Source organism: Ascaphus truei, chromosome 9, assembly GCF_040206685.1.
Source record: "Ascaphus truei isolate aAscTru1 chromosome 9, aAscTru1.hap1, whole genome shotgun sequence".
Classification (NCBI taxonomy): domain Eukaryota; kingdom Metazoa; phylum Chordata; class Amphibia; order Anura; family Ascaphidae; genus Ascaphus; species Ascaphus truei.
Genome location: NC_134491.1, coordinates 28,133,813 through 28,157,468, shown reverse-complemented (window position 1 = coordinate 28,157,468; position 23,656 = coordinate 28,133,813). Strand labels below are relative to the sequence as shown.

General features: G+C 42.5%; 1 protein-coding gene and 1 long non-coding RNA gene across 3 annotated transcripts; one reads left to right on the top strand and one right to left on the bottom strand.

The window, feature by feature from the left end:
• The first annotated feature begins 374 nt into the window (after positions 1-374).
• MAPK13 (mitogen-activated protein kinase 13) lies at positions 375-17,894 on the top strand. 2 transcript variants are annotated; one of them, XM_075614126.1, is made up of 12 exons: positions 375-994; positions 1,780-1,909; positions 4,839-4,897; positions 5,908-6,016; positions 6,166-6,195; positions 8,002-8,049; positions 8,174-8,288; positions 10,900-10,971; positions 11,097-11,176; positions 11,558-11,636; positions 16,449-16,622; positions 17,301-17,894. In XM_075614126.1, the coding sequence occupies exons 1-12, from the start codon at positions 879-881 to the stop codon at positions 17,384-17,386; spliced, it is 1,098 nt and encodes a 365-aa protein (XP_075470241.1). In that variant the 5' UTR covers positions 375-878; the 3' UTR covers positions 17,387-17,894. The 2 variants fall into 2 exon arrangements, with proteins under 2 accessions (XP_075470241.1, XP_075470242.1); XM_075614127.1 differs by lacking the exon at positions 375-994 and adding an exon at positions 1,059-1,097.
• LOC142502733 (uncharacterized) lies at positions 9,175-21,985 on the bottom strand. Its single transcript, XR_012803841.1, has 3 exons — positions 21,941-21,985; positions 9,947-10,398; positions 9,175-9,495 (listed from the first exon to the last, which is right to left on the bottom strand). It is a non-coding gene; the product is annotated as an uncharacterized LOC142502733 (long non-coding RNA).
• Between the last annotated feature and the right edge of the window lie 1,671 nt (positions 21,986-23,656).

Sequence of the window (23,656 nt, the reverse complement as noted above, 5' to 3'; positions counted from 1 at the left end):
AGTGGGGTCCTTTTGTCACCCACGGGAACATTTGTCCTAATTGTGAGGTTCCCCCACCCCCGATCCCTGTTATGGAATCCTTTCGTCTCCCTGAGATCCACCTGTCTTTGTTGTGCGATTCTCCCGCTTTTGTGGGGTCCCTCCGAAACTATGGTATCCCCGAATTCCTCCCTGTCTCTTCCGCCTTTGCAACCAATGCTCACTATAGAGCTGCTTCTCTGGAGCTATCCCCGCCCACCTCCATGTGTAACCACGCCCACCACAAATAAGTCACGCCCTCTCCATAAAGCAAGCGTGACTTTCTGAAACCCCCTCTACCAATCAACTGGTAACCCCCCCTCTTCCCCCCATAGTGCGTCATCCCAGTTGGGCAGCCCCGCCCCTCTCACCTGCAAGCGCCGCCCCTCCCACCTGAGGAACTTATTTTCCGGACACTTACAAAATCTGCAGCGAGGCCCGATAGGCCAACGGGAGTCTGTGCGAGTGGACAGTGGCCGATAGGAGCCCCAAAAAAGTGTGGCGTTTGAAAGCCTGGGAGAGTAAGTGACTCCCAGGAGTTTTGATCTGGTGTTTCTGACCACCAGGCTTGTGTGTTTCACTAAGAGTTTAAGTGGGAGGTGCGTGGCTCCCGGGAGTCTCTGCGTGGTCTTTGGCACCGAATCCTGTTTGGGCTGTACGGTCTTCAAGAGCCTTTGGGCAAGCTGTGTGGCCCCCAGAAGCTGTGTGGCACTTATGAGTCTGAGTGCTCAGTACAACTTTTGTGTGGGGTGTGTATCCCCAGGAGCTTGTGAGCAGTGTCCCTCCCCCCAGGAGCTTGTGAAAAGTGTGTGGCCCTCAGGAGCCAGATAGAAATTTGTTGGACTTAGGAGCCAGCAAACATGAGCTCCTCCAAACGGACCTTCCGCAGGGAGGAGGTGAATAAGACCATGTGGGAGCTGCCCCCCAGATACGGGACACTGAGCCCTGTGGGAAGTGGAGCATATGGATCTGTGTGGTAAGTAAGGGTGGGGTGTGGTAAGCAAGGGTGGGGTGTGGTAAGCAAGGGTGGGGTGTGGTAAGCTGAGCCCTGTGGGAAGTGGAGCATATGGATCTGTGTGGTAAGTAAGGGTGGGATGGGGGATGGGGTGTGGTAAGATAGGGTGGGATGGGGTGTGGTAAGCAAGGGTGGGATGGGGTGTGGTAAGCAAGGGTGGGATGGGGTGTGGTAAGCAAGGGTGGGATGGGGTGTGGTAAGCAAGGGTGGGATGGGGTGGGGTAAGCAAGGGTGGGGTAAGCAAGGGTGGGTTGGGCTAAGAGGTCACTGTCATCAGCACTCTTTGGACCTACTTGGAACTGACCCGTAACCCATTACACATGTCGCTGACCTTCATACAACCCATTAGACATGTCGCTGACCTTCATACAACCCATTAGACATGTCAGAGTCATGGTGGAGTTTTTGGGAAATAGAAGACTATGGCCCCATTTTTGGGGGGAGGTATTATACTTGACACATTTTATACAAATAGCAAATTATATAATTTAAACAAAAAAATGTTTTAAACAATGAGACATTCTACTAATCCTCTCCTCACAGAATTTTATAAGATTAGAGACTTTCAGTCATTTTTCATACTTTGGTCAGCAAATCCTGATATATGTAATTTTGACATGTTCACATACAATAAAGAAAGGGGGGGAAATGTCACTGTTATTAGGTCACTTTACTCCTACGTGGAACTGACCTTTTAACCCATTTAATGTTACTCTAATGTAATGTCCGCTGTTACTGTCTGGCAGCTCGGCCATCGATCTGAATACAGGGGAGAAAATCGCAATCAAGAAGCTGTGCCGACCCTTTCAATCAGAAATCTTCTCCAAGAGAGCGTTCCGGGAGCTCGCTCTCCTCAAGCACATGAATCATGAAAATGTGAGTGATGTCCCAGGGAGAGGAGGCCCAAGTGCCAGAGGCTGGGAGCTAACAATCTTAAGTGTATTTATATAGTGGGTGTGTTAAATCTTTATACTGTAGGGACGAGGGATTGCTAGATAGATGTATTTGCTAAATAAATTTGTACTGCTTGGTTAACCGAATAAGTGATTAAATATATATATATATATATATCAGAACCTTTTTTTTCCTTAGTACTGTATTTAAAGATCAATTAAAGTGCATATAATAGGAAGTCAATTTTATATATAACCAAATAGTCAAGATGTGCAAATAATCAGTTCCAAAAAGGATATGATATAATTGTGTAATAAGGAATTTCACAAAGAAGCGAATGCTCCATAGTATAGTACAGTTTGAATAAAAATGGTTTAAAAATAGAGGGCTATAAGAATCACACTCACAACCAACAGTAGATATTTGCGCATTTGTGTGTAGGCAACAGTTCGGGTGGTTAGTGTTTAATCCAATGTTGCTGATGCACTGTCATGCAGTTAACTGGCAGCAATGATGTTCGTGATTTCCCCCACAAATGGTAATCACTCGGTTGAAAGCTTCCGCTCTAATCTTCCCCATGCGCAAATCTGCGTTCTCTCGGAGGTAACAGCAGTGCTGTCCCATGATTGCGCTCGTGATATTTGCAAGCATGACCTGGCTGGGAATAACGTGATCTATGACCACACTGGATCTGCTCCAATAGCATCGTCCCAAAGCGTTTCGTCGCTCTGGACGACTTCCTCAGTCGACCTCCGTTATATTAGAAAGATGATATTGACCAGACATTTTTAGTTGCAGAAAGATAAATATAATATCCATGTAAATATCAATAGCCTATTTTGAGATGCCAGTCCGATTTGTAAAATCTTTACTATTGGAATCTGACCCCATGGCTGTGTTGTGTATTCATCATAGTTTAGTAATTTAGACCACGGCTGTTCAACTCCAGTCCTCAAGCTGCCGCTCCCCCTCCCCTCCCCCCCCAACAGTTCAAGTTTTCAGGATATCCCAGCTGCAGCACAGGTGGCGCATTTGGTACTGTGGACCACCCTCTTCTCCTTCACATTCTCCATACTCTTGGCATTCATAACAAAGCTCTATCCTGGATCTCCTCTTACCTCTCCCAACCTACGTTCAGTGTCTCTTTTGCCAACACCACCTCCTCCATTGATCTCTGTGGGGGTACCCCATGGTCTGTCCTGTGACCCCTTCTCTTTTCTCTTTACCCACTCTCTAGGTGACCTAATCACATCTCTTGGCTCCAAATTGGAGCGCTGGTTCTTTCCTTTCTCTTGAGATATATATATATATTTTTTTTGTGTAGTGGAAAACCATCACAAACACTGGCAGTTGTGAACACAAAAAAGAACAAAAAACTAGGCGCTTACCCCAAGTCACGAACCAGAGATAAAGGAATGCTAAAATACAAAATAGAAAATATAATAGATAGTCTCCAAAATAAACAAAGACAACCTTCGATCCCCTCTGCTTCAACCCGGTATAGGGATCATCCAAATCCCTTAAGATAACATAAAAAACAGAGAAAACAGGGGAGCACAACAATACAACGTTACTCGACACCGCATCTCCCAAAAAGTAAAATCTTCTATTTAAAAAAAAAAAATACAAAAGTTTTTTTTGTTTTTTTACAAAACTATATAATTGGAGATATCCAAACAGGCAAAGCTCATAACTTAACTTATTTCTTCCTCAGTGCTTTCTCAAGGTCTGTTAAGACCTAACCCTATTACTCCCATTAAGTACCAGGGGATAACTGTCACATGATCAAACTCTGCCTGTTATCTCATTTGCAGTAACATTGTCCATCATGAGTCAAGTTTTTAGCTAAACTGCATTTTTTCGCCAAAATAATAAAGTAAAATAAGCGGTCTACACAAACTCAATTAAATACCAAATTATTATACCCTAAGGTACATTATAAGTTCACTTGTGAATTAAAACCATTACGTTCTAGAGTGTCTAATGTTCATATCCAGAAAGCTTCTTTCTCTAAAGGTTTCCTCAATCTGTACCGCCCCTCAGGCCCATAGTTACTAATTCAATAACTTTAAAGGTTAGATGTTTTATCACCTTGATGATTTTCAAGAACATGAGAAGCCTGGGGCATAGGCCATATTCTTTTTATCCAGTGCATGGATCTGCACCTATATCCCTTGTTTAAAACTACAAATTCTACACCCTATTAATTTAATATTACACATGTGTTTGACCAAACATACCACATATTTGGCACGACAATTTACAAATTGGTTAACTTGAAAGCTTTTAGGTAATTATTCTATACCCGCCGACGCGTCTGATCAGGCCATTTTCTGCCGAAATTCCCAATTGAAGTCACAGGCATTTCGAATGACCGACCCAATCGTGGGTGGTGGTTGGGGGTGCAGTGATAATTCTTTGGGTGAAGTATTTCTCAAGATTGATTTCTTATGATGCGTGTACGTGCTTTTATATATGAGGAGGTGTGACTGCTATTTTGTATCTATGTATTTATGTATATATATTTTGGACCTTGGATTCGGTGACCTTTTTGTGGGTTTTTGCACAGCGTACATACTCCACCCTGCTATATATAACATACTTGTGCTTCATTATTAGCTGCCCTCTCCTCCATCTCTGAATCGCTAATAAAAACCCAGCCCTGAAAATATTGGATTTTCTCTCATTTGGTACTTTTAGGTCCAATTTAGTTTACCAATGTTGAGGGGATCAGCACAGTGGGTAAGGTTAATGACACCATCAGTAGTGTCACTGAGCACAGGGCGGGATGGGGTGATTCAGTGCTTGGGGCTTCTTGCTGGTTTTGGCGTAACGGGGGTAGGAGGGCTGCGTCATGCAGGTGACAGGGTGAACTGAAACCGGTATCTGAAGCCTCATGTCCCTCCCACAGGTCATCGGGCTCCTGAACGTCTTCACATCGGCCGTGTCGCTGAACAACTTTCACGACTTGTGAGTGAAAGACCCTCAGATTAACACTGTGGATACAGAGCGGGGGATGTCTATATGTGACCTGCTGAGAGGTGTCTCTCTCATTCCACTCTCTCACTTTCTTTCTCTTGATTTATGTAATCTGTTGATCTCATTTCTTTTATCACTCTTTCTGTCACTTGATTATTCACCTTTCTTTAATCTGTTTATAGATCTTTCCCTCTGTCTTTCTCTTTCTTTCTGTCTCTCTTGGTGTTCTCTCTCCTCTCTGTCTTCTGTCTCAACTCCCTTTCTCTCTCCCCCCTCTCTGTGTTCTCTCTCTCTCTCTCTCTCTGTCTGTCTGTGTTCTCTCTCTCTCTCTCTCTGTGTGTGTGTTCTTTCTCTCTCTCTCTGTGTTCTCTCTCTCTCTCTGTGTTCTCTCTCTCTCCACTCTCTCTCTGTGTTCTCTCTCTCTCTCTCTCTGTCTCTGTGTGTGTGTTCTCTCTCTCTCTCTCTGTGTTCTCTCTCTCTCTGTGTGTTCTCTCTCTCTCTCTCTCTCTCTCTCTCTCTCTCTCTCTCTCTCTCTCTCTCTCTCTGTGTGTTCTCTGAGAAGAGGGAGATTGATTCTTATCATATAGATTTTGCACATATTATTCTCTTTCCGACTTGGCAGGTTATAGCTTTCTCGCCTCTGCCCTCTCCGAGTTGGTAATTGCTTTCTCCCCATCCTAGTTAACTAATTCTAGCTCTCCCCCCCAATTCTAGTTGGCTGGTGTTCTAACTCTCCTGGTTATAGTTAGCTTAATCCAACTCTTTCTCCTGATCCTAGTTACATGGTAATTACTTTTCCAATTCTAGCTTGCTCTCCTTTCTGGTTTTAGCTCTATCTCACAATTCTAGCTCCCTGTTTTCCAGTTAACTGGCTATAGATTTCTCTCAATCGTAGTTGGCTGGTTATATTCCTCGCTCTCTCTGTCCTAGTTTATTGGTTATATACTGTATCACTCTCAGTCCTAGTTAGCTGGTTATATCCCGCACTCTTTCCGTTATAGTTACCTGGTGATGCCATACATGCAGATTGATTTACAGAAGATAATGGGTCATCACCTGTCTGAAGATAAGGTTCAGTACCTGGTGTATCAGATGCTGTGTGGTCTTAAGGTGAGCTGAAGATTACACGCCACTTAATATAATGCTGAGTATCACTATACACTGATAATGAACGTGCTGCACTGTATAATGACAATAAATATCTATACTGATCATTTTCTGCAATGGATAATGATACTGGGTTTTCTCTCTTATTCCAGTATATTCATGCAGCCGGGATAATCCACAGGGTGAGTATCGGGACAAATCCTTAAAGGGTCAGTCCCATGTAGGAGCAAAGTGACATAACGACAGTGACATGTTTAATGGGTTGAAGCAGAGGTAGGCAACATGACATAGCTCAAGGACAGAGACGTTCCATGTGTGCTAACCTCTTCACAATACTGTCGATCAAAGATCCAAACTAATCAATGCAGTTCCCCTTTTGCAGCCTTGACTTGTGCAAATGTTTCCCCAGAAACAGGAAGACAAAAAAAGACAAGGCGCACCAGGGGTCAATGTATAGAAAAGCAAATTTAATACATACTGTATTATCCAGACTTGCAATTAAAACCAATAGATGGAGCTCCGCAACAGGATCCTGCAATGCGTGGATGGAATGTCCTCTGAAGCCGGGTGCACCAGGCTCATGGACAAATCGGAATGCAGGGGACTCTAGTGGCATCTGTCAGTACATGCATCTGAACCGACGTGTGTGACGTAACCTCGATGCTTTTCACACACGACTGTGCTTCATCAAGGGGAACGTCAATAAGAAACTTCCATCTATTTATATCCACCACTGCCTGTGGATAGGGTACTTTTCTCACATGATACCAGGAGCTTTACAAAGTGTAAAAAAAATGCAAAACTCACTCATTCTAGCGTAATAAAATTCAAGAAATTGAAACTATAGATCAATATACTGTATAAAATAAATCGATAATCAAATTTAAAATGTTGATTGATTTTTATTAACGATTAATCCAAACATAGGCACTGTCTAGTGTTTATGACAATGACCTATATTTGAATATAAACAAATGGAAACTGGATCATATACTTCCTCCATAAAATATGAGATCATAAAGATCAAATGGATATGTAGGTGACTACAAGTAGGATGGGGTAAAAAAAAAAAAAAAACTAACAAAATGGGGTCCTAATACAAAGTATAGAAATATCACAAATAACAAGAACAATCACAACTCTGTAACGACACAAAACATACAATGTAGATACATAAAAACACATAATGAACACTAATGGAGGCATGGACCGTAAAAGATGACAGATAAAAGAAAAAACGTGGCACTACTTTAAAAAAGGGGTGACGTCAATAATATCATTAAATCCCCAAGGGTGTTTGGTATGTAATTTAAAAATCCAATATTGTTCCCTGCATAATAATCTTAAATCTTTGATGTTGGATCGGACATCATCACTCAATGGCCATAAAATGCCGAGCTCGCAGATTACAATGATGAACCTTCAAGAAATGTTCCAGAAGGTAAGTGAGCGGTTTACCTTTGCCGACAAAGTGTTTTGTTGTTTTTTGGATATTCTTCATGACCGAGGCAAACCTCTCACCTTCTGAGACATTCCTTGAAGGTTCATCATTGTGATCCGCGTGCTCTGCATTTTTGGCCATTGAGTCCTTGGTTGATGTTCGATCCAACAGCAAACATTTGAGATTATTATGGTCATGAGCAAAACGCGTCAAGGTTACGTCACTGCGTCATACACAGCGGTTCAGACGCATGTACTGACAGATGCCCCTAGAGTTCTATGCGGATCCTGGGCCTCCTGTTGCCCACCAATGGGTTAAAGTGTCAGTCCACATAGGACTGAATGATGGTGACATACTTATTGGGCTAAAGGGTCAGTCCCATGAATTGGAAGTAAGTGTTTTTCCAAGACAGAAATGTCTAAACAAGAATATGAATATAATTTCATATATGAGAGAGGTAAGAATATGAATATAATTTCATATATGAGGTATTGCCTCCACACACGTGAACCTCTTCTAGATCTGACTGAGTCGCTCTCTGTTCTAGGATTTGAAACCTGGGAACCTGGCAGTTAATGAGGATTGTGAGTTAAAGGTACGGACAGTGGGTCTGTAACTCCTTTTTTTTTTTCCATTGAAATGTGTAATATATGTTCGTGTGTGTACATACATAGAGGTATGTATGTATATACACACTGCTCTGCTTTGGTGTCCCACAGATCTTAGACTTCGGACTGGCGCGACACGCAGATGCCGAGATGACTGGATACGTGGTAACACGGTGGTACAGGGCCCCTGAGGTCATACTTAGCTGGATGCATTATAATAAAACAGGTGAGGTGTGTGTGTGTGTTTATTTCTTAAAGATGGAAGTAGGGACTCCAGGACTTAGTTTTGCAATAAACGTTATTTCTTTTTCTATCAACATTTTGATTTTTGAGAAAAGCTCCGGTAGAGAGCCGAAATGTTGATAGTTTTTCACTAAACTTTGTTTATTTATTCTTCTAAGTCCTGGAATGCCTGCTTCCATCTTTCCGGTATTTCATTTCCCAGCGGTGTGCACCCAAGATAACATTTTGAGTGGAATCTCCCTCTATATACACACATACAGTACATACACATTATATGTGTGTGTGTGTGTGTGTATATATATATATATATATATATATATATATATATATATATATATATATATATATATATATTATTATTTTTTTGTGTGTATATAGAGGGAGACTCCACTGAAATTGGTATCTTGGGTGTATGTGTGTTATGTAGAGGTATTGGTACCGTGTTAGCAGAGCTTTATGAATCAAAAATGAATAGACGATACCGTTCTGTGGCTAACGAAATGCTTTTATTTGTGCGAGCTTTCGAGATACACTGATCTCTTCTTTCAGCGATGGTACATTGAATAAAGCAGCAAAGTTAAACATAAAAACAGTGCATATACTGTAGGAATGTTATCTGTGACTGAAACCTAACACACACCCCCCCTGTGTGGTATACGATTTATGACTTGAGGTGTTAAATAGTCCCTATTATATGATATGTATTATATATATTACACACATACATATATATGTATATGTATGTACAAAAGACGCAAATCAGAGACACAGGTGCATGGATACACAACACCTGTAGGATAAATACGTGAACAAGTCCTATATTCGAATTCCACAACGAGATGTACCTATAGATGAAAAAGAGACCAATATTGTGAAGTATGTTTATGAATAAAATGATTGCGCAAGCAACAAAGGCTACTTACAATGTAGCAGAAATAACAGGCATATCAGTAAAATGCTTTCAGATCGCTGCATCAAAGGGGCTGATAATCTCAGGAACCGCTCACTCCGTCTGTGTGCTCGGACGCAGAAGCTTCACTGCTCAGTTGTAATCAGCATTTGCGCGGGTCCTCTGATGGTGACGTCACTCCCCTAATCGGAGATACCGCTGGCTCCGTTCACTCGGTGAGATTAGCCACAGGGCTCAATTCCGAAATTGATATAACAGTCCCAATAGCCTTTAAATAAGGCTTTGCAGCAAATAGAAAGACAGTTAAAAGTCATGAATATAACAGAAAATAGGGAGATCTACTGAGAGACCATTTTGGCTTTATTTTTGTTAAATAAATCATGACACAGTGTAATATGTCATGTGTTGTTGTTCATCTGAGGTTGTATTTGCCTAATTTTAAGACCTGCTAAGGAACAGATGATTGTTATTATGTCCTGATATGTAAAACCATAGAATTCAAAGAGGGTGTACTTTCTTTTTCACGTGTGTGTGTGTGTGTGTGTGTGTGTGTGTGTGCAGATGTATATGTATATTATATTTTACAGGCGCTCCAAGTCTTATGCAGGTTCTCAAATATGAGTGGAGCGCTGTGTGACTCGTTGATATGAAAAAGAAAATGAATACAATAGTGCAGATGGTACAACAATAATGATCTGAATATAAATGTTCTCTGTGATGGTTGTACTCACAAGTTAAAATAACAAATAAGGCGTATCAGAGACCCTTCTCTCTCTGATGGGAGCCCTTTAATGGAAATCCCTCAGAGTGGTATCGTGATACTTGAAGCTCGGATTGTAGATATTCAATGATTCTCCCAGGGGTATAGGAAATAAAGAGAGAGCATACAATAGAGTAGTATAGTCTAATTATATTGGCAGCAATCGATTAATATATGTAATAATACACTCACATTTTAAAAAGTATTACTGTTCGAGGGAGAGGACAGCTGTGGATGGTGAACGCTGGTTTCTCCTGGAGCGGTGAAGCCCTTCCGCATACGTCACGGATCCCCTCGTCACGTCCTGTGTCGTCTTGGATTCGGGCGGAAGAGGCTATCTGGTGTGTCCGTCTCCTGATAATTTGCCAGCAGTTCTCTCCAGTGATCTCCTCAGCACAGTCACCTCCCACAGTGGCTCCAAGTCTTAGTCAAAAAAGAGCATATCAACATTTTGCCTCATTGCAGAACCTTTCGCAAGAATACATTGACCTGTTCTAAATAAAAGTTTTCATTTCTTGTAGGATTTAATGGTAAATGGTAAATAAGTCCCTGCTTTAAACCCTAAGATTCGAAGTCCTTTTATAAGCTTCCTAGATTAAAAATAAACAAAAACACAGCCCTGTAATGGTAGAGAAGAGACTAAAGCGTTTTGGAGTGAAAGTTTAGAAACTCAAAATCTGACAAATGTTCTGGAAAGTGATCCTAAAGACTTTTTAAATTAATATATTACATGAGCTGGGAGTGGAAAAGGTGCAAGAGAGAGATGTCGTCCGACAGACGGACAGACACTTGTTAATTGTGTGTGTGTCGGAAGAGTATACTGCCCCTGCACTGCCTTTGAATCCTATAAACCTATGTAAACTCTGTGACATAATGAGATATGTTGTATTATCTGCGGGAACCTCCTTCCTCCACTCTCCTCAGTGGACATCTGGTCAGTTGGCTGCATCATGGGGGAGATGTTGACCGGGAAGCCCCTCTTCAAAGGCAAAGACTGTATCCTTGATATGATGGGCAACAGGTGCCACCCCGTGTGATGGGCACACCTCTCCATAGGGGTCTGTATACAGGGAGGTGCTCAGCTGTCGGGTGTATAGTTTTACCCTTGACTTCAAACCCAGATTTGGACCAACTGACACAGATCCTGAAAGTTACTGGAGTTCCGGGGCCAGAGTTTGTGCAGAAATTGGAAGACCTGGCAGTGAGTGTGTGTGTATATATAGATGTGAAGAAAACATGTACAGAACTTTCCAAACCACATAGTTCTCTTCATGTGTACTGAGCTCTCCCAACCTCGCATGTCTCCTGTTCACATACATGGAGCTTTCCCAACCTCACAGGTCTCCACACGTATACAGAGCTTTCCGTACCCTATATGTCCCTTTTTACATGTACAAAGCATAACCTTTCCCAACCTCACAGGTCTCTTCACGTGTACATGGCTTTCCAACATAAGAAATCTTCTCCAAGTCCTACAGAGCTTTCCAAACCTCACAGGTCTCTTCCGCACATGTACTCTCACTGGAAGAGGTCAATCACTTGTATTAAACCTATTTTACACTGCGTCTGTATTTTCCCCAAGGCAAAGAAATACATCCAGTCGCTGCCGAAAATTCCCAAGAAGGATTTCTCAGTGCTGTTCCCCAACGCCAGTAGCCTGGGTATGTTTGAATCCCATGAATGGTTAATTCCTACGTAATGGGCACAACATTTCAGTTTTACTAACCCATTTGCCAGAAGATAGAATTCCCCCTTAAATTTTCAGATTTTTACTTATTTGCTTTGCATGTAAAAATGGGCTAGATTCTATTTTCTCCAGGCCCTGTGTTACCCCTGCTCCCCCGTTATCTCGCTGGTTAATGTCTTTGTTAGTAAGTTAATTGCTTAATTAGAGAGGAAGGATGCAGACAATCTGTATCAACAAATGCCCTGTATATACAAGAGTTTAGAAACGGTCTTATCACAAAATAGATTTGGTAAAGATTTTAAAATCCCTCCATATTGTTTGCTTACTAAAAAAAACCATGAAATATTTCTCAAATATTATATTTGCATATTCTTACAATTTCTATATTGGATGGCAAAATACACACACCATGTATGTATGCTAAACACACACACACACACACACACACACACACACACACACACACACACACACTCTTCCTCAAATACTTATCTCACTGCCTCAAATTGTCGGGAAGGTGGCAACATGTATTCAGGAAGATGTATAGTGGCACTTGTGCTGATAGGTTTACCCATGCTTGAAGAATATTCCCGGCTACAGTGGGAAAGATAATTGCCAACATGCAAGTAAGGTCTCAACCTCCCAAATATGGAACATGCCAAAAAGCAATGGCCCTCATTTTAGGGAGGCTGGATTGTCACTGGGCTTGACATCGTTCAGGAAGAAGGCGTGAAGGCAAGCTGGGCAAAGAATCCCTGGAGGTTACACAAAAGCTGTGATTCAAACCTAAATCTGGCTACCTACAACTGCTGGACTCTTCAGTGAAACAGCACTGCAAGAACTAGAAGACGAATTTGAAAAGATTAAATAAGGTCTTGTTGGCCTTAGTAGTGTGAGAAGATGAAGGCCTCATTGAGCTCAAAAGCAGACATTATTGTATTACAGAGGTACAGTAAATGGAAGAATCCGTGGCATAGGCTTCATCGTTGACAAAAGATGAAGAAACAACGTAGTGAAGTATGAAAGCTCATCTGAAAGAGCAGCCAGAATCATCCTTCAGTTGACTTCATAAAATTCAAGTGTATGTCCAACCATCATGTCAGACAGGCAATGAAGTGGAAGACTTCTACCATGAAATCTACCAATTTAGCAACAAAGGACATTTTCACCTCAAGATCGTTATGGGAGATTTCAGTGCATTTTTTTTGCAGAATATTAAAACATCTATAGTACATCATGAATTAATTCCTCAATATTAACCCAAATAGGACATGGAATGGACCCAATGGAAGGAAGGATGAAGTTGACTATATGCTAGCTAAAAGAAACAAAACTGAAGACTGCACAGTCCTTAACCGTTTTGGCACGAGGAGTGATAACCGACTCGTTCGCTGAAAATTACGTCTGAGTGCAAAGATGGAAAAAAGAAAACTGATAAAAACAAGTACAGCAGATAATTTCAACTAGAACTGAAAAATCACTTCATCTTGCTCAAAATGTATGGAAACACTTTAACAAACAATCATGAAGAACTCATGAAGACTGTAGTTAAAAATGCAGAAAAACAAATAACAAACTGGATAAAAAAATAAATATCTGAGACAAAGCAATGAGGAGACAACAAGAAATGAAGCAATCCCAAGATGGAAGGATAAGAATTTAATATGCAGAGCTGTGCAAGATGATTCGCAAATGTACAACTGAAGATATAAGAAAATGTAACTGTGATATGGGGAAGAAGACTATTAAAGATCACAAAAGCTTATTAAAGAAGACGAAGCAGCGACTTATGATTAGGAAGAAACAAATCATCGCAGCCAATCAAGACGATGGATCAACAGTAAAAGACTGCACTTATAAAGAGAGTTGAGGACTTTTACATGAAATTATATGAGAATACAGCTAACACAGTTAATAATTCAGTAGAGGACGAGCGACCACAAACCACCAATGATATACTATGCGTCCTGCTAGAAGTGGCTGCAAAAGTGATTAAAATCCACGAAGAATGGGAAGGCTCCCGGGGAAGATGTAATTACAACTGAAATCTTGAACGAAGCTTAGGAAGAAATAGAGAAATCTTTGCAAAGCTATTTACATGTGGCTTGAAGAACAGGAAAATTCTGGAACAATGCCATAGTTATCCTCATCCACAAGAAAGGAGATAAAAAGAAGATTTCAAGAACCAATCACTTACAATATTTTTAGGAAGATACTCGCTAATCGGCTGAAATAGACCCTAGACGTTGTCCAGTCTAGAGAACAAAGTGGGATATTGCGGATACAACACAAAGAACCACATCCAAGTTGTATAAGAAGTGATTTCTGAAGGTAATGAATACGATCTATCACTTGGCTTAGAATGCGTAGTTTACAAAACAGCATTTGATTTGGTCTACACCTCAGTGGTTGTAAATGCATTAAGAAGACAGTGTTAAACTGTACATTTCTATTATAAAGAACATTTCCGAGTGCCACATCAACACCATAAGATTACATGAATACACAAGCAAGATAAGGATCCGCAAAGGGAGTGCGGCAGGGAGACCCCATGTCACCAAAACTTTTCACAGCAACACTTGAAGAATTGTTCAAGACATTGAATTAGGAATAAAAAGAAATCAAAATCAATGGCGCACACACACCGAGTGACACACACAGACACACGTACACTGCAACATGTCAGAGAGATGTTACATGGTGGGACCAGGTTGAGGGCAGATGGGCACCTGCCTATTCGGTTTTATAGTGAAGGAGGCAGATGGCTTATAAGTAGACTTCTTATGAGAAGTCCGCAACCAACCTCAAACCATTTGCCCAGTAGGGGGTCACATTCTGGCACTGTATTTTCAAGCTGTAAAGTGCTTCTGACACTACTGGAGAATCCCTCATTTAAAATAATTTGGACGTTTAACTGTAAGGAAGGACAAGAGGCTGCAATGCTTTGAGATTCCCAACTAACCCTTTCTAGGGCCTGCTTCTGATTGAATAGGTGAGTGAGACCGCAATCACCTTGTATATAGGTTGGTTTATACTGTAGATGACAGGTGCTAAAAGGGGTATAATACAACAGTAGTATCAGTGTTGATCAAAGAGATTTGATCAGAAAGAAACCCCTTAAATTAAGCACTTAGTTGTCACATTTATTATAATGGACACAATGGTCCTGCAGTTATGTACTGCTTGTCAGTAAGGTATATTCCAAACACCGAGGATGATCCAAAAAAATAATAAAATTTTATTACTTCTACATAGAGAATTAAAAACACAGATACATTGTTAAAAATCCCTTATAGTTTGTGGCTGATATGTACAGGTATTATAAGGTAAGTGCTATTGACTATTTAATACTGACTATATCAAGTGCAATGCTATGGCATCGTCTAGCATAGTGCCAATGGGGAGAGCTGCGTGTGTTTGGGTATAAGAGAGAGTATTGAGTAGCTAGCTGTGTGTATGATACAAGCCTGCTCGTAGGTAGAACTGCTGGATGTCGCCACTCGATGACGTCACTAACGTGACGTCCTACGTCCCGACGCATGTTTTACGTGTCCACCACGCTATAGCATTGCACTTGATATAGTCCTGGTTAATATATATGTTATATATGACGATAGTTATTTTCCTTACCTTACCCATTCTGCTACAATTGCCCACTGTTTAGATCTAACGGATAGATGGTCAAAGCGGTAGCCATGACAGAGTGAGAGATATATACACTAACGTGATTCAATGTGTTTTGCTGCTCTGTCTCTACCAGCATTTAGACAATTTGGGTTCATTCCGTATACATGATCTGTGGGACGAACCAAGTCATTTCAGTGACGTCATCGCGGGGCGACATCCCTCAGGGCTAACTACGAGCTTTGCCCATGTAATACATTAGCCAGGCACGTCCTTATAATCAAGTAACGAGCTGTTCTAGAGAGACTGTGTTACACTACCATACCAGTCTGAGCTCAGGATATGATATATGTCATTGCGCAGTTTATACCTCAATAACAAGGCACGAATTGTCCTGAGTTACTAGGGTATTTTAGGCCACAGGGCACAATTGGTAGCTATGCATCAGAGAGAGATATATACTATGTGATATAGTGTGATATACTGTCTTGTCTATACCTCCGCCAATACAACTGGTTACTTAGATATATGCACCCTACAGGCATTTATCCTGGAATCCTATATAGGGACTAGTGGTATATAGATGTTGCACAGATCCGCTATACCACACTGCTGTGTATCACCTTGTCACTGGATATATACTCTATACCATTAGAAAGAGTAAACACCTGCTATACGATAGAGTCAATAGTACTTATAACCACTGTGATTTTTGGATGTCAAGATAAGTCAGAGTATTAAATAGTCAATAGCACTTACCTTATAATACCTGTACATATCAGCCACAAACTATAAGGGATTTTTAACAATGTATCTGTGTTTTTAATTCTCTATGTAGAAGTAATAAAATTTTATTATTTTTTTGGATCATCCTCGGTGTTTGGAATATACCTTACTGACAAGCAGTACATAACTGCAGGACCATTGTGTCCATTATAATATATGTGACAACTGAGTGCTTAATTTAAGGGGTTTCTTTCTGATCAAATCTCTTTGATCAACACTGATACTACTAGGGCCTGCTTCTCCCAGAAGCTGACCAAATATGTTCATGTCTGCGTTCTTACGGGAGAAGCATAAAGTTGGACAGTTTGGGTTAGGAATCTCTGAGCATCATAGGTCCTGGGGTGGGATTCTAAGCATGGCTTCTTGTGTCCCAAAGCTGTGGACCTGCTGGAAAAGATGCTGGAACTGGACGTGGATAAGCGTCTCACAGCCACAGACGCACTGGCGCACCCCTACTTTGATGAGTATCGAGACGTAGAGGAGGAGACAGAGGCCCCGCCGTACGATGACTCCTTGGAGGGCACAAAGTTATGTGTGGATGAGTGGAAAAGTAAGAGACACAAAATCTGGGGACTCTTGGTGAAACCATGAGAGAAGGGACCCATGATTATTACTGACACTCCCACTCTAATGTGACATGGGCAGAAGGGAGCTAGGGATCTGCCCCTCTCACTTCAGAGGGACACAGTCAATAAATAGGCATCTATGGGTCAAGGAGTCTGTTCCTCCCACCGCAGGGTAACACAGGCAAAAGAGAACGATTAGTTTGTCCTTTCCAGCGGAATCACACTGATAAAAGCGACTTAAGTAACCTGAAGTCTGTCCATCCCACTACAGTGACAGACAGAAGGGAGCTATGAGTCAAATCTTTCTCACTGCAGGGTGACACAATGGCATAGACCGCAGGGACCTATGAGTTTGGCCCTCTCACAACAGGGTGACGGACAAAAAGGAGGTATGAGCCTGTCCTTCCCACTGCAGGGTGACACAAGTAGAAGGCAGCCAATGGGCGTTGAGTCTTTCCCTCCCACTGTGATTGTGAGACAAGCAGATGGGGGAACTAGGTGTCTGTAGATCCCACTGCAGGGTGACAGAGGTACTGGTCTCTTCCATCACAAGGTGACAGAAGAGATCTAGGAGTCTGTCCCTCCAACCTTATGGTTTCCCAGCTACCTGTGTCCTTGTGTCATACTAACCCTGCGTTATCTCATTCTTTCTCTACTCCCAGAGTATACGTATGAGGAGATCGTTAACTTCACCCCTATCGTGAGGAAGGACTCCAAGCGCAGGAGTGGCATGTCCATCAAAAAGTGACGAAGTGACACGTGGACCAAGACGGATGGAATTTGGGAGAGGAATCTATTCTGTGCTATATTTCAAACCTGCTCTGTTAAGACATTAATTTACTGTCCTCTCATTACAGGTTTAGTCCCATGTAGGAGTAATTACAGTGACATGTTTAATGGGAAAAATGGTGACCCAAGTGACCATGTTGTTTTAATGGGTTAAAAGGACAGTGCCATGTAGACCCAAAGTGACCTAATGAGTGACCTTTTTTAACGAGTTAAAGGGTCAGTCCCAAATGTAGAACCAATGACCGTGATGTGCTTAATGGATTAAATGGTCACTCCCATGTAGGACAAAGTGACCTAATGACAGTCCTATATTTAGTGGGGTAAATCTTTGTGCCATACGGTCCTACATGGCTCTTGCTCTTTAATGCTCTTTTATATCTGCATAAATAAGATAACTGGATACCCCCTTGCTGCTCTCTGTGTAAAGCTGTATCCCACATATTTAATAAAATCCCTTTGCTACTGAAGACACTGCTCAGTGCATCTGTAATGCAGCACTACACTCCCAGATTATACTATGATATATACCGTATTTCCTCGATTGTAAGATGCCATCAATTTGTAAGACGCACCATCCATTTGGCACTTACAATCGAGGAAAACAACTTCTCACCATATTTAGGAGCGGTCCCATGTCAGCGGAGGATGACGCAGGTGGCGGCCAAAGAGGTCTCACGTCTGCAGAGGATTGAAGATGGACAGCGGGCGGATGTGCGGCGGGAGAAGATCACCAAAGAGCAGGAGACCTGAGCAGGAAAAGAGTGGCATAGCGGAACGGCTGGGGACGGGAGAGAGCTGTAACATCGGAAGTCGACCGGTGGCTTACTTCCGGTGATACAGCTATCTCCTCCCAGCCGTTCCGCTATGCCACTCTACCCCTGCTCAGGTCTCCTGCTCTATGGTGATCTCCCACCGCCGCCCGCTGTCCATCTTCAATCCTCTGCAGATGTCTTTTTAATATAACATTGATTCTAAGACGCACCCCGATTTCAGGCATGTGAAAATCGGGAAAAAAAGGTGCGTCTTAGAATCAAGGAAATACGGTATGTATGTATGAATATATTTGTTTCGAGCTCCAACACACGGTCACGTCGCTCTAGGCCAGTTATTCCCAACCTTTTTTGTTTGGAGGAACCCTTGAAGATTTTTTTTTTAAATCTCGGGGAACCCCTATCTGACTGACACATATTAGGTTAATTTCCCACCTCACGAGCCCCCTCTATTTCCCACCCTCTACCCATGTATTTCTCTCCCCTCCATCTCACTCACTCTTCCCTCCCGCCTCGCATGTATTTATCTCCGAGTCTCACTCTTACTCCCTCTTTTTTTTCCTCACTCACCCCCTCTTCTCTCACTCGCCCCTACCTTCCGTCAATTACCCCACTCTCACTCAATCCCCCTCCACAAAATACATACCAAAAAACTCACCCCCCTAAATACATGTAACCCCACCCCGCAATACATAATAAAAATACCTGCCCCCACCAATACATATTAAAAATGCCCGTGCCAATACATATTAAAAATACCCGCGCTGCTCCAATACATTTTAAAAAGACCCCCGCTGCATTAATACATTTTTAAAAGACTCCCTCGGCCCCCCTCAATACATATTTAAAAAAATTGGGCCGCGCGGGTAAAATCATCATCATCTCCCCTAGCACCCCTCATCATCCTCACATACCCACCCCATGCATCTGACAATCCCCCCCCTGCATGTCACATCACTCGCCGCCCTGCATGTCACATCAATCCCCCGCCCTGCATGTCGCATCACTCTCCCCCGCCCTGCATGTCGCATCACTCTCCCCCACCCTGCATGTTGCATCACTCTCCCCCGCCCTGCATGTCGCATCACTCTCCCCCGCCCTGCATGTCGCATCACTCTCCCCCTGTATTTTACCCATTCAGTATGAGCAATGTGTGGCAGGCTACGGCCCCGCTGTCTGCGCTGCACATGCTCCTACTGACGGTGCGTGCAGCCAAGTTCCCCGGTCTGCAGTGAGCTGCAGGGGGAAAGACAGAGGGGGCGTGGCCATGATGTCACCCAGCAGGTTCACCCTCATTGGCTGAACCACCAGGGGGTGTGGCCTAGCACCATGTCGCTAGAGCTGATCACAATTTCCCTGTCTGCCTGAAAAACGGATCGCGCAGCGCGGCAGCCACCTCATGCTGCGGGCCCGGCCCCATTGAGGGGTGGCTCTAAGCCAAGCCTAAGGTTGTGAGTGCGAGCCCCCTCGCCCCCACCACCAGGGATCATCTCACCTCAGGCGGCAGCAGCGGGCAGAAGCGTGGTTGAGGCGGGAAGACTGCACACGCTCTATAGCAGCAGGCACCGGACTGCTAGAGTGCGCTCCTAGGGAGGAAAGCCGTCGCCGGGCCGCAGTGAATACGGGCGCCTCGTCGGAACCCCTGGGACCGTTCCGCGGAACCCTGGTTGAGAAACACTGCTCTAGGCTCTGCCAGACCTGCTTCGGAACTCTAAGGTCTCGGCCATGTTACTTGCTTGCTGGCGGAGGCGCGCTCCCGCTCAGCACTGAGCCCCTACAGCCGCAATTATAGCGGCTTTAGTAGGGGCTCGCCTACGCTTCCGCAAGCGCGCGGAAGCATAGGTCTTAGGGAATTTTAAAATTCCCCCGCTTGCCGGCGTGACAGACCGGTCACGTGAGCTGTTCGCCCAATGAGGGCGAACCAGCTCCGTGACGCCCCCTGACGGCGCGCAGGGCAAGCATCCGCAAGGCCAGGGAAAGCACATGCTTTCCCTGAGCCTCAGCACGCCAGCGGGGAGCCTGGCCGAGGCCTTAGAGACAACAAATTCCTCATACACGTTTTGCACCCCTAAGGTCACTTTGTCGGGGTGTAAGCACCTCAAGCTAATGTTGGTCTATTTAAAGCAGATATAGCTCTGCCCTCTCCATCTTTGTTATATTCAAAACATTATTTCATATATTAAAGAACAGTATTTAGCATAGTTCCTCGAAGGGGAATTGCATATTAATATTAAACCCAAAATATAATACATAAATTGTATTAGGTGAAAATAATGATTTCAATAAGGGAAGAGATTCTCAATGTATTTCTTTTATATGGAGCAAAGGAAGGGGTAACCAGAACCAGAGGGTCACTCCTGAGGGGGAGTAGGCTTAGGTTAACAGCCCCCAATTACATGCACTCGCTAATTAGTCGTGGAACTCTGGCTATGAGCCAAGGAAATGGTGATTAACTGTATATGTACCTCTTTATGGTTGTGTGAGTGACCATAGGTAAATAGTAGTCCCAAATTCATTATAGATAAACTGCCAGTGAGATTATGAATTAATTCAAACAACTTTTAATAGGGTCCTATGGACTATTATAGATCAAATAACATGTAGATAGAGCTAAGGCCTTATACAGATCATCACCATTTCCTTGGCCCATAGCCAGAGTTCCACTACTAACTAGTTACCCCTTCCTTTGCTCTAAGTATCCATACCCCCTACTGCAGAACAACACAATATAACCAGTGCCTAGATAGTTAAACCCATAAACCCACACCTAAAGTGATCTCTAACCAAATGTCAGTCCAGTCCTTAGTGTCCAATCAATGTCCAGATAGATCTTGATTGATGTCTCATAACATGTGGAAGCATAAAGAAAAATCATAGTGCAACACTGACATGCATACCACTGTCAATCAAACAAAACAACACATAAACACACACACACACACACAACACAGAATAGCTAAAAAACTGCTCCGATCGCAGACCCGCTGGTCTCGCCGCACTCAGATGACGTCACTCACATACGCACTGTCGCTGGAAGTCACAGTAGCTGCCTGCAATTTCGGCACTTATCCGAAACACCTCCCCATGCCAAACAATGCTCGGTATAGGGATGAGGCTGCAGATAACCAGCACCGATGCTCTGAATAGCCACCCTGATTGGTTCTGTGACTATTCAGAGCATTGGTGCTGGTTTTCTGCAGCCTCATCCCTATACCAAGCATTGTTTGGCCAGGGGAGGTGTTTCGTATAAGTGTAGATTTGTTTGATTGACAGTGGTATGTATGTCAGTGTTGCACTATGATTTTTCTTTATGCTTACTACCACGTTATGAGACATCAATCAAGATCTGGACATTGATTGGACATTAAGGACTGGACTGACATTTGGTCAGAGATCACTTTAGGTGTTGTATGGGTTTATCTAGCTAGGCGCCGGTTATATTTTGTTGTTCTGTGTTTTATTGTAGATTTGTATCGGTCAGTTTCCAGGCAGCCTAGTCCTTACTGTATATGTAAAGGTTTTTTGTAATCACTTTAGTAATATATTTTACTATATTTGTTTAAGCATTAGCGCTGCAAACACATTTCTTTTTTCACATACCCCTAGTGCACCCACATATTTACTTTTTTGAGCTGGGCGGTTGTACCCCCCCTTGTTTATGTTATTGTTATATGTAGTAAATTATAAAGTTGGGACTATGAAAAAATAGACGAACCGACAAACCAATAACACTGAACACTTACAACCAGTGGAAACACCGAAGCAAGGATCGTAAAAGTATTGCTATCTGAATAAACAAAAAAGTATATATGCATTAGACCATTGGAACATAAAAAAGGTTAAAAAGCACATAAAATCAATACAATAAAACAACGTATAAATGTTATTTGTGCAAAAACTGTTGAAATAGTTTAAATTACTTATTTTAAAAAGTCCTTTAGGACGAAAAAAATTGTAATAAGCTTGAAAAGTAAGATGATATAAAATATAATAAAAAGCAAACCCAATTATTCTTTAAAAGAAAAAAAAAGCGACCTATCGTAGTTTGCCTAAATTGAGGCGCCTCGACTTCAGAAGAGTATCTTATTGGTGTATCCAAAATGTTTCTCTATGTCTTAGGGCCATTCTATAGTTTGCGGCCGTCCGCGTGCGTGCACATGTGCAAACGCGCGTGCACGTGCCGCATGCTTTTTGTGTGTATGCTGTGAGTGAAGGTACTGTGTTTGTATGTATGTGTGTGTGTGTAGAGATTGTGAATTATGTATGAAATATTATTTTTTAAATAAAAAAAAGTTGTAATAAAAATATTTATTTAACTTTGACACTTACACACACATACTGTACATACTTTACAGCGCCGGTAGCGGCGCAAAATCATTAATTTCTTCATGTTCTCCCTCGTCGGTCCGCTCCAAGCTCCCTGCCGTGCGCGCACGCGGCGCCATTAGAGAAAGGCTAACTAACGTCAGCCAACTAAAATTCCGCGTGAACGGGCCTTAGACTCAGGAGTCTGTCCACATCACAATTATTGCTGCACCCATTCAATCCCTTTAATAGAGAGACCTGTTATCTCTCTACTGTGTACTTCTTTGAAGTGTTTTGATAGGACATGCTGCTTATATCCCTGTTGGATGTTGTGTTTGTATTCCAAGAATCAGATCCTCTTTTTGTTCTGCCTACATATTGTTTCCTACATGGACAGGTGATTAAGTAGACAACATAGGTGATGTTACAGTTTATATCAGGGGTGCACAAACATTTGTCTGCGCCCCTTGTCTCCGGCATCAAACTTTTTCACATTTGAAAGAAATTACTATCTACAGCTCATGGGTACAACAATGGGCTCAAATATGGCACCCTCCTATGCTAATTTGTTCATGGATGTACAGGTATATGAACACACGCACTTACTTCATGATGCCCCCCATGCACAGTGCATCAAACAACATACACGCTGTATTGATGACGTGTTCATCATTTGGAATGACGTGGAAGCAGAATTGCTAGAATTTGTCAACTATCTCAACCAAATTCCTTCCACTATCAGATTGACTCTGAATTACAGCACACAGGAGATTACATTCCTGGACACAGTGGTGTATAAGTGTAATGGGGCATTAGCCACTAAGCTCTTCCATAAACCTAGACAAAAATACCCTTTTATATGCAACCAGTCACCATCCCATGCCACTACAATGCAGGCTTCCATACTCACAATTCCTTTGAGTCAAAAGAATCACTAGTGATCCTGAACAAATGGAAGTAGCTCTGGGCTCCCTTTGTGTTTTGTTTTTTGTAGTATACAGTGCCACGCACTGTAGCACTCCTTTTGACACTATGTATATCTAAATGTATGTGTGTGTGTGTGTATGTATATCTAAATGTGTGTGTATGTATATATATCTAAATGTGTGTGTGTGTATGTATATCCAGGTGTGTGTGTGTGCAAAGTGAGGGGG

Excerpts from the sequence above, each read along its gene's own strand:
- MAPK13 (XM_075614126.1), top strand. The coding sequence starts at position 879 with ATGAGCTCCTCCAAACGGACCTTCCGCAGGGAGGAGGTGAATAAGACC. Across the intron at positions 1,910-4,838 it reads AGCACATGAATCATGAAAAT|GTCATCGGGCTCCTGAACGT; the intron begins GTGAGTGATGTC and ends TCCCTCCCACAG. Across the intron at positions 11,177-11,557 it reads AGAAATTGGAAGACCTGGCA|GCAAAGAAATACATCCAGTC; the intron begins GTGAGTGTGTGT and ends ATTTTCCCCAAG.